This window comes from Artibeus jamaicensis, unplaced genomic scaffold, assembly GCF_021234435.1.
Source record: "Artibeus jamaicensis isolate MK-2021 breed Jamaican fruit bat unplaced genomic scaffold, CSHL_Jam_final scaffold_1283, whole genome shotgun sequence".
In the NCBI taxonomy this organism is placed as follows: Eukaryota; Metazoa; Chordata; class Mammalia; order Chiroptera; family Phyllostomidae; genus Artibeus; species Artibeus jamaicensis.
In genome coordinates this window covers 13161972-13178400 of record NW_026522028.1, presented here as the reverse complement: position 1 = coordinate 13178400, position 16429 = coordinate 13161972, and the positions used below count along the sequence as shown (strand labels likewise).

General features: G+C 40.7%; 1 protein-coding gene across 4 annotated transcripts in view; it reads left to right on the top strand.

The window, feature by feature from the left end:
- Positions 1-16429, top strand: part of PHEX (phosphate regulating endopeptidase X-linked) — a 187057-nt gene that overhangs the window by 127488 nt on the left and 43140 nt on the right. For all 4 annotated transcript variants that reach the window (XM_037129673.2, XM_037129597.2, XM_037129747.2 and 1 more), the window contains one exon: positions 5398-5456. In XM_037129673.2, the coding sequence (XP_036985568.2) occupies positions 5398-5456 (59 nt within the window). The remainder of the gene's footprint in view (positions 1-5397; positions 5457-16429) is intronic.

Here is a 16429-nt window from a genome sequence, read left to right as displayed (position 1 = left end):
AATCAGGGTGCTAATGTCTTTTCCTTTATATTATTGTATTTTAGTATTACAGGATAGATCAATCTTGGATGTAGGTCTTTGGATTTCATGACTTGGAATACTTCTTTCCAGCCCCTTCTTGCCTGGAAGGTCTCTTTTGAGAAATCCGCTGACAGTCTGATGGGAAGTCCTTTGTAGGTGACTGTCCCCTTCTCTCTTGCTGCTTCTAGAATTCTCTCCTTCATTTTAATCTTGGCTAATGTAATGATGATGTGCCTTGGTGTGTTCCTTCTTGGGTCCAACTTCTTTGGGGCTCTCTGAGCTTCCTGGACTTCCTCAAAGTCTATTTCCTTTGCCAGATTGGGGAGGTTCCCCTTTATTATTTGTTCAAATAAGTTTTCCACTCTTGGCTGTTCCTCTTCCCCTTCTGGCACCCCTATAATTCGGATATTGGAACGTTTAAAGATGTCTTGGAGGTTCCTAAGCCTCTCCTCATTTTTTTGAATTCTTGTTTCTACATTCTTTTCTGTTTGGTCATTTTTTTCCTCCTTCTGGTCCACTCCTTTGATTTGAGTCCCAGTTTCCTTTCCATTACTATTGGTTTCCTGTGCATTTCCATTGATTTCAATTAGTTTCGCCTTCATATGTTCCTCTAATTTGTGACTAAAACCAACCAGTTCTGTGAGCATCCTGATCGCCAGTGTTTTGAACTGTGTATCTGAAAGTTTGGGTATTTCTTCATCACTTAGATTTATTGGCTCTGGGGCTTTGAGTTGTTCTTGAGCCATGTTTTGATCTCTTTGTTCCTGTTACATATGAGGAGAGGAGACTTAATTGTTCACCAGGGCGGGGCCATCCAGGTCACTGGTTTGTGACGCTGTATATGGGGGCAGGGTCAGAGAGGGACAATGGAGGTCCCCTCTGCTGCTTTCCGCCACTGGGGCCTGCACGGTCTATCTCACCGCTCGCACCTTCACTGGTTTATCTGCTCGCGAATGTGTGACTGTGGTCAACCCTCAGTGAGACCACTGCCTTGCACCCTCAGTGGGTTCTCTTGCTTCTCCACACCTGGGATCCGCCTATGGCTGCTGGCGCACCTGGGTCGCATGCCCAGGTCGCACACCCGGGTCAGTCCAGTGGATCTTTCCTGCCCGACCCTGCTCTGCTGCTGGCTTTTCCCCTCTTAACTGGTTTGGTTGAAGGGTTCCTTGTTGCTAGACTTCCGTATAGTTCAATTTTTTGTGGTTTTGGCCGTGTTTTTGTTGCTAAAACTTTGTTGTTTTTAACCTTGGTTGTGTGAGGAGGCACAGTGCTTCCACCTACGCCTCCATCTTGGCGGATGTCTACAGTCTTTTTATGTACCTCATTATGCAGTATAATTTCATTTCCATGTATTTTTGGATTTGACATTCAATAAGACCTCTTTCCCCCTTATCCTTCCCCAAATATAAACTGCAGGAACATCCTAAAGTCACAGTAAGAGTTTAAAGCACATTAGTGACACTGCTTGTTTATTCAGACAGATGTATACCTAGCAATACATTCATGTAAATACATTGAGTGATCCTCTATTAAGTGCGTACCATCTAGGTGGATATAAATGATAGGGGGCAGAGAGGACTGTGGAGCACTAGTGATTTGCATACCTCATTTAAACTCATTCCAGTTCAGTATCTTTCCAAACCATCGTGTTGGGCAAATGAAACATTTTTATGGGGAAATTCAACCTATTGGGTAGCACTTAGTCTGTGGACAGGCAACTTTTCAGTGTTTCAGTTATCTGCTGCTGTATAATATAATAAATAATATAATATAATATAACCACCCTAAAATGTTGAGGCCTTAAACCACAGTTATCGTTTGTTCTCTCTCGTGGCCCTGCAGGTCACTAGGCTCAGCAGGGTGGTTCTTGCTCATGGTCTTTCATGCAGTCTCAGTCAGGTAGTCACGTGGGAGGCTTCCTCTCTCAGGTCTGGTAGTTAATGCTGACTGTTGGCTGGAAGGCCTTCTATAGCTCTCTGTGAGCACTGGGATTCTTTATAGCATGCTGATTGAGCAAGAAACTTCAAAGAGCAAGTTTTCTAAGAAAGAGAGCAGGAGAGCGGGCACACAGGGTGGGGGGGATTGAATCGCCTTTAACTACCTATCATTGGGGGTCATTTGGTGTCATTTTCACTGCATTGTATGTCTTGGTAGTGAGTCTCTGAGGCTAGCCCATGATTGAGAGGAGAGGAATTTAGATTTCAACTCTTAATGGGAGGAGTGTACAAAAAATTGCAAACAGGTTAGAACAAGCACAGGTATTCTTGCATTAGAGAATAATACATAAAAATATGTATGTATAATAAACTTGGGTATAATCAGGGTGATAATAGAAAATATTTAATGGCTGCTTTGGCATGGACACTGAGCAATAAGAAGAAATAGTAGCATGCATAACTGGTACTATCTACTGGTGCCGCCACTTAATATGAGCTCTGGGTATAATGAAGACTCCAAACATGCCCTAGAATCAGCAAGAGCTCTGGGAGGTCAGGAAAGGTGTGGCCACGTGTCTGAAATAAGATGTTTTAGGTATTCGTGCTGAAGCTTCAGATGCCCCATGTGGTTGGTTGATTTCTTTGTTTTGTCCAGCTTTGTCCTTAGCAGTTAGAAATATTTTTGTTGTGCTCTGGCTGGTGTGGCTCAGTGGATTGAGCTCTGGCCTGTGAACCAAAGGGTTGCCAGTTCAATTCCCAGTTAGGGCACATGTCTGGGTTGCAGGCTGGGTCCCCAGTCGGGGGCTCATGGGAGGCAGCCACACATTGATGTTTCTCTCCTTCTCTTCTCCCTCCTTTCCCTTCTTCTAAAAATAAAAAAAAGTAATATATAAAAGAAATATTTTTCTTGCATGGCCCTTACCCTGTTTTAAAAGTTTATTCCTTGCAAAAGGGAGTGGAGTTGGTAGGAATGGGAAGAGAATTGATGAGCTCTAGTAATACACATAATCTTTTCTACGTATTACGTTGGTTTCAATGTCATTGAAAGGCAAGTTCAAAGAGATACCCGGATTTTCCCTCTATTGACCCAAAGAGCAGACATACAAATGCTTGATTCTTTGGGGAGTGTATTAGTTTTCTGTTACTGCTATAATAAATTGCCACAACTTTAGCAACTCAAAATGACAAATGGATTATTTCACAGTTCTGGAGGTTAAAAGTGTGGGTTGGCTTGGCTCATTTCTCGGGTCCAGGTTTTGCAAGGCTGAAATCAGGGTGTTAGCTGGCTGGACTCTTAGCAGGAGGCTCTGGGAAGAATCCTCTTCCAAGCTCAAGTTTCTTGTGGTTGCAGAACTGAGGTCTGTCCTTCCTTGTGGGCTGTTAGCTGGGAGCCACTCTTCCCTCAAGAAGTTTTTCTCTGGTCCTTGCATATGACCCTGCATCTCAGAGCCAGAAACAGTGTGGGGAATCCTTTTTGCTCTTGGATTCTCTCTGACTTCCTTCTTCTCTTGTGTTGCATCTCTCAGGTTCCAGTCAGAGAAGGTTTTCTGCCCCTAAGAGCTCATGTGATTTGAATGGGCCCACTCGGGTAATCCAGGATAACCTCCCTATTTTCAGGTTCTTCAATTTAATGATACCTGCAGTCACAGGATCCAGGGATTAGTATGTGCATGTCCTTTTGGGACCCATGATTCTACCTACTATAGGTAGCAATATTAGGTCCATAAAGGAGGTTTCCCATCCACTTATTTCCTCAAGAAAATAGTAAGTTTGTGTTAAACATTAAGATGCATTGAAATATTAATCCTAAAGTTGAAGGGAAAAAATACACTTACGGGAATGAGTATAGGTTTCAGTTTTGACAAGAGAAGGGACACTGTCTTTCTTGATGTCCAGTAATGTTTCCAGTATAATGTAATGCTTAAGAGAACTGCCCTGAAGTCAGACCAGACTTTGTGCAAGTATATAATACCTTTAAATCTCCTTGTTCTCATCTGTGAACTGGTCTAATAATTGTTATAATTGCTATGGGGAAAAGCCTATAAGTAGAAAGTGCTTAGGGCATAGTAAGTGCTCATTGAATGTTAGCTAATAATAATAATAGTAATAATAATAAAATGACATATTCATAGACTTCTTTATAGGTGGGGAGGAGGTATAGGTGGACCAACTAGAATCAACACTTGGGTTTCTTGCTAGTTTCATATTACTGACAAATTATTACTATATTAAACATAAAATTAGTAAAGTGATTATTCTCAAAAGGAATTTATACAGGTTTATTTTACATGATTAAGTTTAAAACAAATTGCTTGGTTTTAATCATAAAGGGCAATGGCTGAAGCTTGTGGCCCTCTAAGTCAGGTGTCAGCAAACTGTGATCCATGGGCTTAATCTTGCCTGCTGTCTGTTTTTGTATGGCTCATGAGCCAAGAATGATTTTTACAGATAAATGTTTGCAGTTGTTTGATGATTGGAAGTGCTAACTTTGAACAATTATGCAAAATGTTATCCTGCCCTCAAAGAATACCATTCTTTTCATGAATAGGCCTGTATTATAATAACTTGCACTTGATGATTATATTTTGAATTTCATTAAAAATTTATTGAAAATTTTCTTACTGCAGAAGTACCTACATAACATCCTTGATTTTTGCTTTGTTGCCTGCAAAATACCCAGTGTTTACCATCTGACTCCTTCAGAAAAAAAAAAATTTGCTGAGCCCTGATCTAAGTAACCTACTGTACATTTAAAATGGAGTGTAGAATCTTCATAGCTGGAAGGTACTCCCAAGATCTCCTAATGCAATACTTTATTTTCATGGCTAAAGCAAGCTCCAAGAAGGTAGGCAGCTGTTTTGACATAATCCAGATAGCTGGTGATAGGGGCAGGACAAGTCATTAGTTCTTTTGGTGCTTAAACAAGCAAACTTTCTACCAGAGAAGCATGCTTGTACTTTATTAATCTCTCTGTCCATGAACCTCTGTGTTAACACTAGTCCAAAAGCTTTTAATGTGGACAGATCAGAGGCTATGCAGTGTAGTAACTGAGCTGTCTCATGGACCCATTAAATCAGGCCTGGCAAACATTAGTTTATTGCTGTGCTTCCCTCTGCAAGGAGAGCCCTTTAGAGTCTAGAATTTCTCATTTAAGCTGTTTCAGAAGCACTGGCACTGACTTTTTCTGTTAAGTTAGTAACAGTGAATAACCAGGCATGTTAATATATTCTCACTGAACCATGCTCAGTTTAGGATGAGATTGTTTGTTTATTGAGCAGAGCAATAGCCCTAAATTGAAGCGATAATTTCCCCGTGTGTCCCATATCCTCATTGTTCCCTGGTTATATGCTAACAAATTCCAACACATTCTGTTTGTTCTTGCTGCCCTCCTGCCGGGATAATGACGATCACTTGGTGATACTTGTTTCTCTTGCTACAGGTGGTTTACAAATCCAACGACTGTCAATGCCTTCTATAGTGCATCCACCAACCAGATCCGTGAGTACTTGGCTTCTTGTCTCCTTGTTAATCTGGTACAAAATGGAAGGAACTTTTCCATGACTGCGAGTCAGCGTAGGGCATTCTTTATTTCACCCTACAAAATGACCAGGTATGTTGGTGAAGGCAGTCTGTTCCCATACCCATATGCTCAGTTTTCCTCATTCTGTTCCCCTTATAAATTTTTTAAAGTTTTGTATCACCACTGAGTAAAAAGAAAACTACAATAAATAAAACTAAAATGAAGTTGGCCATGAAAAGAAGCAAGCTTCTGCTTTTCCGCTCATAATGGTCTTGCAGATTTTGTCCATACCATTTTGTTTATTTTTTAGGATCGATGGGAAAAACAAGCAGGTAACTGGGAAGATTGTAGAACCTGAGGGGTCTATCTGTATATAAGAAAAGTTTGGAAATATTCTGATTAATCCTGGGATGTTGTCTTGAGTTTCTTCTAATTACATGTTGTGGGCACATGTAATTATAAATACCATGATAAGTTTAAAAATTATTGAAGATCAGATTGACACAAAGTAAAAATCGGATAGCACCAAGTGTTGTCACCAGAGACAGGCACTCACTGATGGTGAATGTAAATTGGTCCACTCACTTTGCAGAGCAATTGCAACACCTAGAAAAGCCAAAGATGCGCATGCACATCTCTAACCATCACTTGCATTCTTGGCATCTGCCCCAGTGCTCTGATTCTCAAAGTCTGGTCCTGGGACTGACGGCAACAGCTTCACAGGGGAACTAGTCAGAAATGCACCCTAGACCTACTTTTCACGGGGGGCTCAGAAATCTGTTTTATTAAGCCCTCCAGGTGACTCTAACATGGTTGGAGAACCAGTGCCCTTAGAGAAGTCCCGTACAGTGAGTCCCATGGGAGAATGCTCATAACAATATTGTTTACGATAAAGGGGAAAGGGGAATAAGCTGTGTGTCCCTCCACAGGAGAATGAATCAGATGTGGCATGTTCACAGAAAGGAGTGCCACATAGCAGTGAACAGTGAGTGAGTGACCTAGAGCGACATGCATTAACATGGATGAGCCTTACAAATATTAGATTGTGTGGGGAAAAAACAACTTAGGGAAATAAATATCAAGCATGATACTCTATAAATAAGGTTGAAAAACATGCAGGACAGTTTTATATATGTAGTAAAAAGTGGGAGGATACGAGAATGAGAAACAGTGAGTTCAGGTTGGTGATGACCTGTTAGGGAGAGGGTGGCCACTCCTGCCCGAGCCCCTGCTAGTTTCTCATTCCCCCCAACCCTCTCACCCTTCCTGGTCTCCATCTTCACTCCCTTACTTGGTAATAATGTCTAATCTCATGGCTTTAAGCACATCTCTGTGCTGTTGAGTGTGGGGGATGGAATTTATGAAGACTTGCCACGGTTGCCATGTCCCCCATACCTGTATGTAATAGCCTCCTTACTGGCCTCCCTGCTTCTGTCCTTATGCCCTTCAGTCTATTCTAAATATAATATTGTAGCCATTTTAAGATGTTTTACAACCATATTTCCCTCCTTTGCTCAGAACCTGTTATCAGCTTCCTATTGCATTCAGAACAGGAGCCCAGTTACTTGCAATGGCCAGAGGGCTCTTACCAGGCTGCCTTTATCTCCCCTATGTTCAGCCACAGTGGCCTCCCTCGCGTTCCTACAGCATGAGACAATTTTCCCGCCTGGCATTTATACTCTGGGCTCTCTTGGCATGGGAGAGTTTCCCCAAGGGGTCTGCAAGGTCCACACTGCCACTTCCTTCAAATACTTTCTCAAATGTCACCTTCCTGGTGAGGCGATCTGCCTGCTCACACTAGCACCTTCGGGCTAGCCCTCATCCCGACAGAGCAGCCCTGTGTCCCAGTAGGCACATCTCCGTAGAGTTGCCCTCATGTGGCCACGTTTGGGAATGGCAGTCTCTGAAGGACTGGTCTGAGAAGATAGTAAACAGAAGGAAAACAAGCAGATGGTGGTAATTTTTAAATTTTTACATTAATTTATGTAATGAAATCAGTTGTTAAATATTTTGAATACTTCGAATGTCTCTCTTTACTATAAGATATTCATTATTGTCATGAAAATACAATTGCTTTCTCCCCACAGCTTTATTGATACATAATTGACAAATAAGAATTGTCTATTTAAAATATACAACATGATGTTTTGGTCTACTCCAAGTTGAGAACCTCACTGCATATGAAAACTGATGGTATTAGGAATATCAATTATAAACACTATAACAATATGAATTATATTTATATAATGTGAGTTATATTATTTGGAATAACCTATTGAGCAATAGAAAAATCTTATAGTATATATTTTCAGAGAAAATGCTTTATATAATATTTGGTACATCAAAATAATATGTGTAATATCCTAGAACACATAAAGTTATAAAGTATAAGAAAACATGATAAATGTACGCCTATAAATCTACCACCTAACCATGAACTGGAACATTCCCGATATTATTGTTTTTTAAAATAAATTTTAAACTATTTAAGTATTTTTAACAATATATTGTTTATTTTTTGTTTATGTTTTAGCATAAAAAGAATGATATACATATTGTATGTAATTTTAAGCAACTGTAATATTTAATCAACATGTTATTAAGGCTCATTCATGTAGCTTGTGGCGGTAGTTTTTCATTTTCACTGCCTTGTAATATTCTATTGTGTGACTGTATCCCAGATTATTTACTTGTTCTACAAACCTTTTCTGTTGATAGACCTATGTTTCCCCACTGCTAGGTTATTGCTGCTATGAACAGCACTGGCTTGGAGGGTATGCAAATACTCAGCTTTACCAGATATCACTAAATGTTTTCTAAAGTTAGTATTTCAGAGTACAGAAGTGTTCACATCAATGTTCATTGTCATCACCTTAGTATTGGTAGACTTCATTTTGACGAATCTAGTGTATCAGCTCTTGTGCAAGAAAAGGCATTGAGATAGACTCTTCATCAGTGTTTCCACACTCACTTTCCAGTGTCAGTGAATGCCTACTGCTTCTTTGGGGATTTAAGTCTAATAATATTTATGTCTCCAGGATTAACCCCTGTCCAACCTTTTTCTTGTCTGGGAAGAGCTGATCCTATGAGATGTTTACTGAAGAAGCCGCCATTGCAGGGTAGTCCAGTGGTTTCTCAAAAGCTCATGAGCACGGGGGGTTTGTGATGAACAATTTGAAGCAATATTTTAATTAAGAGATTCAAGCTGTTTCTATTTTCCTAATGACCAGTGCTTGCTCTCTTTGTAAATTACATTCCCAGGCAAGATGACAAGGAATCCTTTGGGTGATTTTTTTCTCTCTCTCCTTTCTGATTTTTCTGGACTACAAATTAAGACAGGTGGAGTTCCTTCTTATACATTTCCCCACTGGGTTTCCTGGGACTTCCCCCAGCCCCCAAGTGCCTTCTATTTGCCTCACTGAAGAAATGAAAAATTGAGGTGATTTTCTAAAATGAACATCTTTATTGATTAGGGGCTGATTCTGACAGCATGTGGCCATCTGTTTAATTGGGTTTCACATCTAAGATGTAACTATACTTAGTAACGTGATTTATGAGAATTTCATTCAGTTCCCATTATCATTTTCTGATTTATGCCACTTAAGCCTGCTTCTGCATGCAGTAGAGACTTGAGTAGAAAATAGACGATTTTTTTTTTTTTTTTTTGCAAATCCATGGCTTTGTGTGAAACTCTAGAATTGGTGACCATCTTTCAATGTTAGATTTTTTTGCAGGGTGGGTAGACTTTCCTATTTTTCTACCCTTGTCAAGCTAGATAACAATGTCCTGAGATACAAAGTACAGTGAAATAATAGTGGTTTAAGTCTGCTGTACATGGAGTTATACTCAGGAACTCTTGCAGAATTGAATTATATTTGAACCAATAAGGTACTTAAAGAAGAACACAACAAGCTGAGGGCATCTGTGCCCAAGATGGTGCTTCTCTGCCTTGGTGATAACTGCAAAACGGGTCTACCTAGTTTTAGTGAGGAAATCGCAAGAGCCTTGATGGGAGACCCTGTGTGCCGCTGATTTAGTTGTATGTCCTTGGTTAAGGTGTTTCTGCTTCCTGACCCCTGTTTTCCTCATCTGCTACATGTTGAGGTTACCTAGCCCACAGTATTTTGAGTGAGGATTTAATGAGAGGAATTTAAAAAGTGCCAAAACATTGCCAAGTTTAGGGTTTGTGTGTCTAAAACTGGAATGTCAGTAATGCCTGGGATAGCCAGTCTGTCACAGAATAAACAGCAACATATGAACAATTTGGAAGGAAATATTTTGGACTTTTGATCTAAAAATATTTTTATCAATTAAAACACTATTTTTGTGTATCGGAGAAACACAACCAATTTTGAAAAAATGTCTGACAGTTTGTTGATATGTCCTATAACCCAGACATTCCATTTTTTGATGGCGGAGCCTTATGCTCACCAAGAGACTTGTGCACAAACATTCATAGCAGCTTTATTCATAATGGCAGAAACCTGGAAAGAACCTGATGCCCATGAACAGAAGAATAGGTAAATAGGTATAGTCATATAGTTGAATATTATATGGCAGTGAAAAAAAAAAAGAGCAAATGGCTCCGTGCTACAGTATGTAAGGACGCTGCTGACTCAGTGAAGCATTGCACAGTTCCATTCATTAAGTTCAGGAACAAGCCAATGAATTTGTAATTTAAGTGGTAGGAGATACAATAATGGCTGTTTTTGTTGCAGTATTGACTGGGAAGGGGCACAGAAAACATTATCTTGATCTGGGAGGTGGTTGCACAGGTGATACACATGTAAACACACATTGTGTTCTACCATGTAAATTTTTATGTATGTAATACCTCAACAGGTACAGTGACACCCTCATTCCCCCCATAAAATTATTTGGAACAGCATACAGCATGCATAGACATTTGGCATTAATAATAGGTTACCTAGGCCAAGCCTCCAGAGGTGTAGGCCAGCAATCAGCAAACTTTTCTGTGAAGGACCAGGTAGTACATATTTTTGTCTTTGTGAGCCATGTGGTCTCTGTTGAAAAATCTCAAATTTGCCATTGTAGACAATTTACACACAACCGAGCGTGGCTGTGTTCCACTAAAACTGTTTACCTGGGCTGCAGTTTGCCAATTCCTGTGTAGAGCACTTTTATTAGAGGGTGGGATCCAGGGACCCTTGACAAGTGTTCTGACTCAGCTTTTAAACTACTTTGCATCAAATCAGGTGGCGGTACCAGAAGTGGGAGGATGGTAGAATGAACAGCTCACATTTGCTTTTCATTTCCACGAACATGGATTCGTCTGTAGAATAAAACTCATTTTATATATTCAATATCAATGTGTATCTGCAAAGTGCCTCATTTTAGTTTATCTTCATATGCCTCAAATAATATTAAGGAGTTATTTTAAGCAAATAAAACCTTGGCTTGTAAATAGGCAAGGCCTAAGGGCTTACACCAGTGGTGTTATTATCTTTGCTGTTGCACATAGGGGATTTGGTTGCCCCAGTTTAATGACAGATATTCTGCTAAAGAACATAAGCCTTTCTCCAGAGGCCGGGATTATGTTAGCATCAAACTACAAAATTAATCCTGGCCTTGGCTGGTGTGGCTCAGTAGATTGAGTACGGGTCTATGAACCAAAGGGTTGCCAATTCGATTCCCAGTCAGGACACATGCCTGGGTTGCAGGCCAGGTCCCAGTGGAGGGCGCATGTGAGGCAACCACACATTGATGTTTCTCTCCCACTCTTTCTCCTTCCCTTCCCCTCTCTCTAAAAATAAATAAATAAAATAAAGAATTAAAATTAATCCTTAAATCAAACATAGATTTGTTTTGCTGTTAAGGAAGTAACTGTGTTTCAAGCTGGGAGAATTTCTCATACTTTGTTGATTCTGCCTGAAACCATGAAGTGGAAGCTAAGTTAACAAATACATACCTGTGGCCTCTGCTGGGATTTAATGAAATTAAATCCCTGAATCCACTTGCTGCTGTATTGGGGGACCTTTTGGGAAGAGTCTTCCATAGTTTGGGAGCTAAAAGGAAGGGAATTTGAAATGGCCACGTAATTCCAAATTTCTCATTATCCAGAAGAAATCTTGATATTCAGATCAACTCTTAGTGATTTTTTCTAATTATTCACTTAATATTTTGAAAGACCCCAGTGAGTCTCACGTCCTGGTGTTCAATCCCTGTATAGTCCCTCTCACGCTGAATAAGGCTGACCTCTGTGACCAGTAGGATACTGTAGAAATGACGGAGTGTGACTTTGGAGGCTAGGTCATAAAAGACACTGTGGTTTCTGCCTTACTGTCTTGGATTGATCACTCCGAGAAGCCAGCAGCCATGTCATGAAGGCACTCAGGAAGCTGGTGGAAGGTTCCACATGTGAAATACCTGACACTTCCTGCCCATAGCCAGCACCTGGTGAGTGTGCCACCTGGGAAGCAGGTCCTCCAGGGCAGTCGAGCCTTCATATGATGCAACCCTGGCTGATATTTTGACAGAAACTTCATGAGAGACTCTGAGACACACCACCCCTGTAAGCTGTTTCTAAATTCCTGGCACAGAGAAATTGTGAGATAGTAAATGTTTATCATTTTGAGCCACTATATTTTGGGATACTTCATTACACAGCAAGAGATAAACTAGTACAGAAATTACAACTTGCCAGGTACTGAGTTTGGTGCTAGGGTATATAATGTCTTATGGTGCAATGGTTAAGAGTGTGGGCTTGGCTTTTAATTCCTGGCTTGGCCGCTAATAACTTGTAACGTTGGGCAAGTTACTTAAATATCTTTAAGCCTCAGTTTAATTATTTTGAAAATGAAGATAATAGTGATTATCCTATAAAGTTGTCATGAAGATTAAAGGAGATAATGTATATAAAGTGCTTGGGAGAGAGACTGGTTTACAGTAGATACTCAATAAATCTTAGCTATTAAGACTCCTTGCTTTGAGGAGTAAGAAGAGACAGACTTGTTATTACTCATTTATAAGACATGATGAATGTGCAACAGAAGGATGTGCAGTGCATCTTGGGAGCCACAGAAGAAGGATAATTAATCTGGGAGAGACAAGATTGGCTTCTCCATGAAAGTGACGTTTGAATGGCTTTGAAAGGAAAAAGAAATTCTCTTGACAAAAAAGGTGGGGACATAAAGGAAATGCTAGAAGAAGGACTGGCTGTTGAAAAGGCAACAGACCGAGCAGAGAAAGGCCCAGAAACAGATGTTGATATGGTCACAAATGCTGGGCGAGGGAAAAGGAGGAATGCTGGGAGATGCTATGTGGAAGAAGAAGGCGAGGGCCTTCCTTGTAAGCCATACTGAGGATTAGGCCATAGGGAACTCGTATGGTTTTCTTTGGGAGACAAGGAACTGAAATTTCTTTGCCTTAGTTTTATTCTTAAAGATCATGGCTTGTAGAAGGGGTAGATTGAGGCACTTGGACCACTTAGGAGTTTGGCAGATGGTTCAAGAAAAGAATGGGGAGGCTCTAAACTTAGGCAGTGGCAGTGGTGAAGGGGAAAAGGGAGCAAATAAGTTAAATTCCAAAAGATTGTTCTCAAATAATTGTGTAGTGGTAACACAGGTAGCAATTTTCCAACTTTCCACTGATGCTAGGAAGGACTCCCATAAAATGGAGATCGTAGTTGTCCACACGTTAATGTGCCAGATATTTTAACATAGACAGGGTGGGGCAAAAGTGGCCTTATAGTGGTGAGTATGTGAAGCAGAGTTTATTTTTGTATTATTAGTTATTAATTATTGTATTTTTTCCAGAGGAACAACTGGAATCTACTTTTGCCCCGCCCTGTATTATCTCTAACCTTCTCAGTAGCTGTGAAGCTTGGCATTGTGGGTCCACTTTACAGAAGAGGAAACTGAAGCTCGGAGAGGCTGACTAACTTGCCAAAGACCACACAACTAGTAAATCGCAGGGCTGGGAGTATAACTCGGCTTTTCTAATTGTGTGCTTTTAGTCTTCACCCTACACCATTGCATACTGGGTCGCCAGTATGAGAATTACATGAAATTATATATATGAATGCACTCCGACAAGGGTGAAAAGCATGATATTAATGTAGGTTATATTATGTCCTCACCCATGCAGTGGGGGATTGTTTCTGTTTGGTATGGAAACAAGATTTACAGGATGTGTGGACAGCCAGGTGAAGGTCAGAAGGCCAAGTGGTCTCCAGGTCCTGCTGATTCCATATCCCAAAGGGCCGCAGTACTGAACAGCGGTTCATGATTTCCACCCATAGGAGTGTTGTTCTCTGCAAGCCCTTTGGCTCTGCCCCATCATTGCCCTGTATCCTTGGAGTGAAGTAGAGTGTGTGTAAGAGGGATATTTGAAAGATGTCATAAGCTATTTTAAAAGAATAATGAGATGTACTCTCAAAAAAGGTTTTACCTGACAAAATTTACTGTGAGATTTAAAAAGTTTTAAGTAGTGCTGGCTTGTGTAGCTCAGTGGATTGAACATAGGCTGTGAACCAAAGGGTCGCTGGTTCAATTCCCAGTCAGGGCACATGCCTGGGTTGCGGGCCAGGTCCCCAGTAGGGGGCATGCAAGAGGCAACCACACATTGATATTTCTCTCCTTTTGTTTCTCCTTCCCTTCCCCCCTCTCTAAAAATGAATAAATAAAATGTTAAAAAAGATTTCATTATGAAAAAAGTTTTAAGTGAGCTGAAGTTAAATCATGAACAAACTTTGAATAGTTTGCAAAATTGCCAGGTGATACTCTTAGCAGTGTTGAAGGGCACCTGCCAAAACTATTTGAAGATGTTGTTGTCCGGGTCCACTTGAGGACTCTGGAAGTCCTGACATGGCCCCTGTTTCTGAGGCCTGACCAAGGAGGCAGCCAAGAATGGCATTCTGGGTAATGTCCCTGCAGGATAAGGATACCCTCACCTGGGAAGCCCTGCAATCTCATGGCATTCTTGCTACTGTGCTTAGTCCAGAACCAATGCCCAGAGGGACCCATTTGCTACCTGCAGGGCACTTTGGTGATGCTGGTGGGGAAGGAAACATGTTTCCAGTTATTAGAGGACTGAGCAGGTTCGCTGCAGGGCTGGTAGCAGAAAGCATGGAATGATTATCAGAGTCAATTAAAGAGGTAGAGTATGAGTGGGACACAAGCAGCCTGGATGTGAGCGGGTGAGGAGAGTACCAGGAAGCTGGAAAACAACTGTGGTGACTGGAACAGGAAGTCAGGGAGCAGCCTCAGTCACTTATCTCGATGGTCACAATTTCACACGGCCTCCCTTGGGAAAAAAATCAACTGACTTTGATCCTTATGACAAAAGTAGTTCATATTTATCATAGAAAATGCCGAAAACTTTTAGATAAGTTAAAAATTAAAGTTAATATCATTTAAAAAGTCACAGTTAATCATTTTGTTCCAAACCACTCAAACTCATGTTTACGTATACATGTTTTAAAATTGAAATTTAATATGGACTCATCCAATGATACTGCTCCCCCATCACTGAACATGGTAACATGGGTATTTTCATCTGTTACATATTCTTCTAAGTCATCATGCATAGTATTCCACCAAATAAAACTCTTTACATTTTTTTTGTTTCTTAGCAACAGACATTTAGGGTGTTTCACTCTTATTTAAAAAACACCCTCCAATAATGTATTGATTCTGATGAACATCTGCCAGAGGGGAGGAGGAGAGGAGGATGATAGTGGAAAAAAGGGGGAGGGATCAGTCAAAGAACATGTATGAATGACCCACAGACATGGACAACAGGGTGGGGACTGACTGTGGGAGCAGGGGGTGGGATGGACAGAGGAGGGCAAAGGGAGAAAAACCGGGACAATTGTAATAGAATAACAATAAAAACTCTGTTGTTTTGTGGCTAAGTCTTTGTGCAAATCTGAGACTAATTTTTAAGGGTAAAATTCCTAGATGTGGAGGAATTGCTGAGTCAGATGTTATCCATATGACCAGTTTAGGGATTTTAAAATAATATCATACCTGACTTCTCTTGAGAAAAGTGGTGCCAGTTTATATTTCCACTAATAATAGATGAGATTTTCTTTGTTACCCAGTATACCTTCTGAAGATGCTGTTGGAGGACATGAATAAAGAGACTCAGGGTTTTTTTTTTGTCCAATTGATATGGGAGAAAATGTTAGTCACATTTTTATTCTTGAGACCACTATCTCATACCCAGATATGGATGATGAACCCACATAAGTATTTGTTGAGAATCTACTATTTTCCCAGGCTGGGGCTAAACATCACCGCCTCTAGTGTCAGTTTTGAATACTTAAGACACTGATTGTGTATGAAAGGCATTTTTTGGAATGTAAGTAGAGTATTCTCTTCAAGTGGGAGGATATTTGTGTTTTCTCTGCCAGATGGTGAACTATAGCAATGGTTCTCAAAGTGTAGTCCCTGGGTCAGCAACATCAGCATCACTTGTGATAAATGAGCATTATCTGGTCCCACCCCTGACTTACCCAATCAGAAACTCTGGGGGTGGGCAATTCATGTTTTAAGATTTTAACCATCAAACCTCTGCTAGATGATGAAGTCTGGGAAGCAGTGGGCAATAAAATGCAGTAAATTAAAAAGAAATCCCGGTTGCTTGAGTAAAGATAGGGAACTAACTCATTCTAGTTTGCCTGGGACTGTCCCAATTTTAGCACTGAAATTCCACATCCCAGGAGCCCCTCCCATCCCGGACAAATCGGATGGTTAGTCATCCTAGAGAAGAAGAGGAGGTTCTCTTTGTTGCAGCCTGGAGGTAATTATGGCAGAATAAGAATAGAAGGGCCATGAGAGGAGGTTTCAGGATGGAGGGCAGATTTTAGAAGCTGCATTCTGCTAGTCAGTTCTAGGCTGATAGATGTGGTGGCAGGAGGTTACCTGCAGGAAGCCAGCAGATGGCCAAGGCATCTTGCTGTATCCCTTGACGTAACTCACAGCTGTTA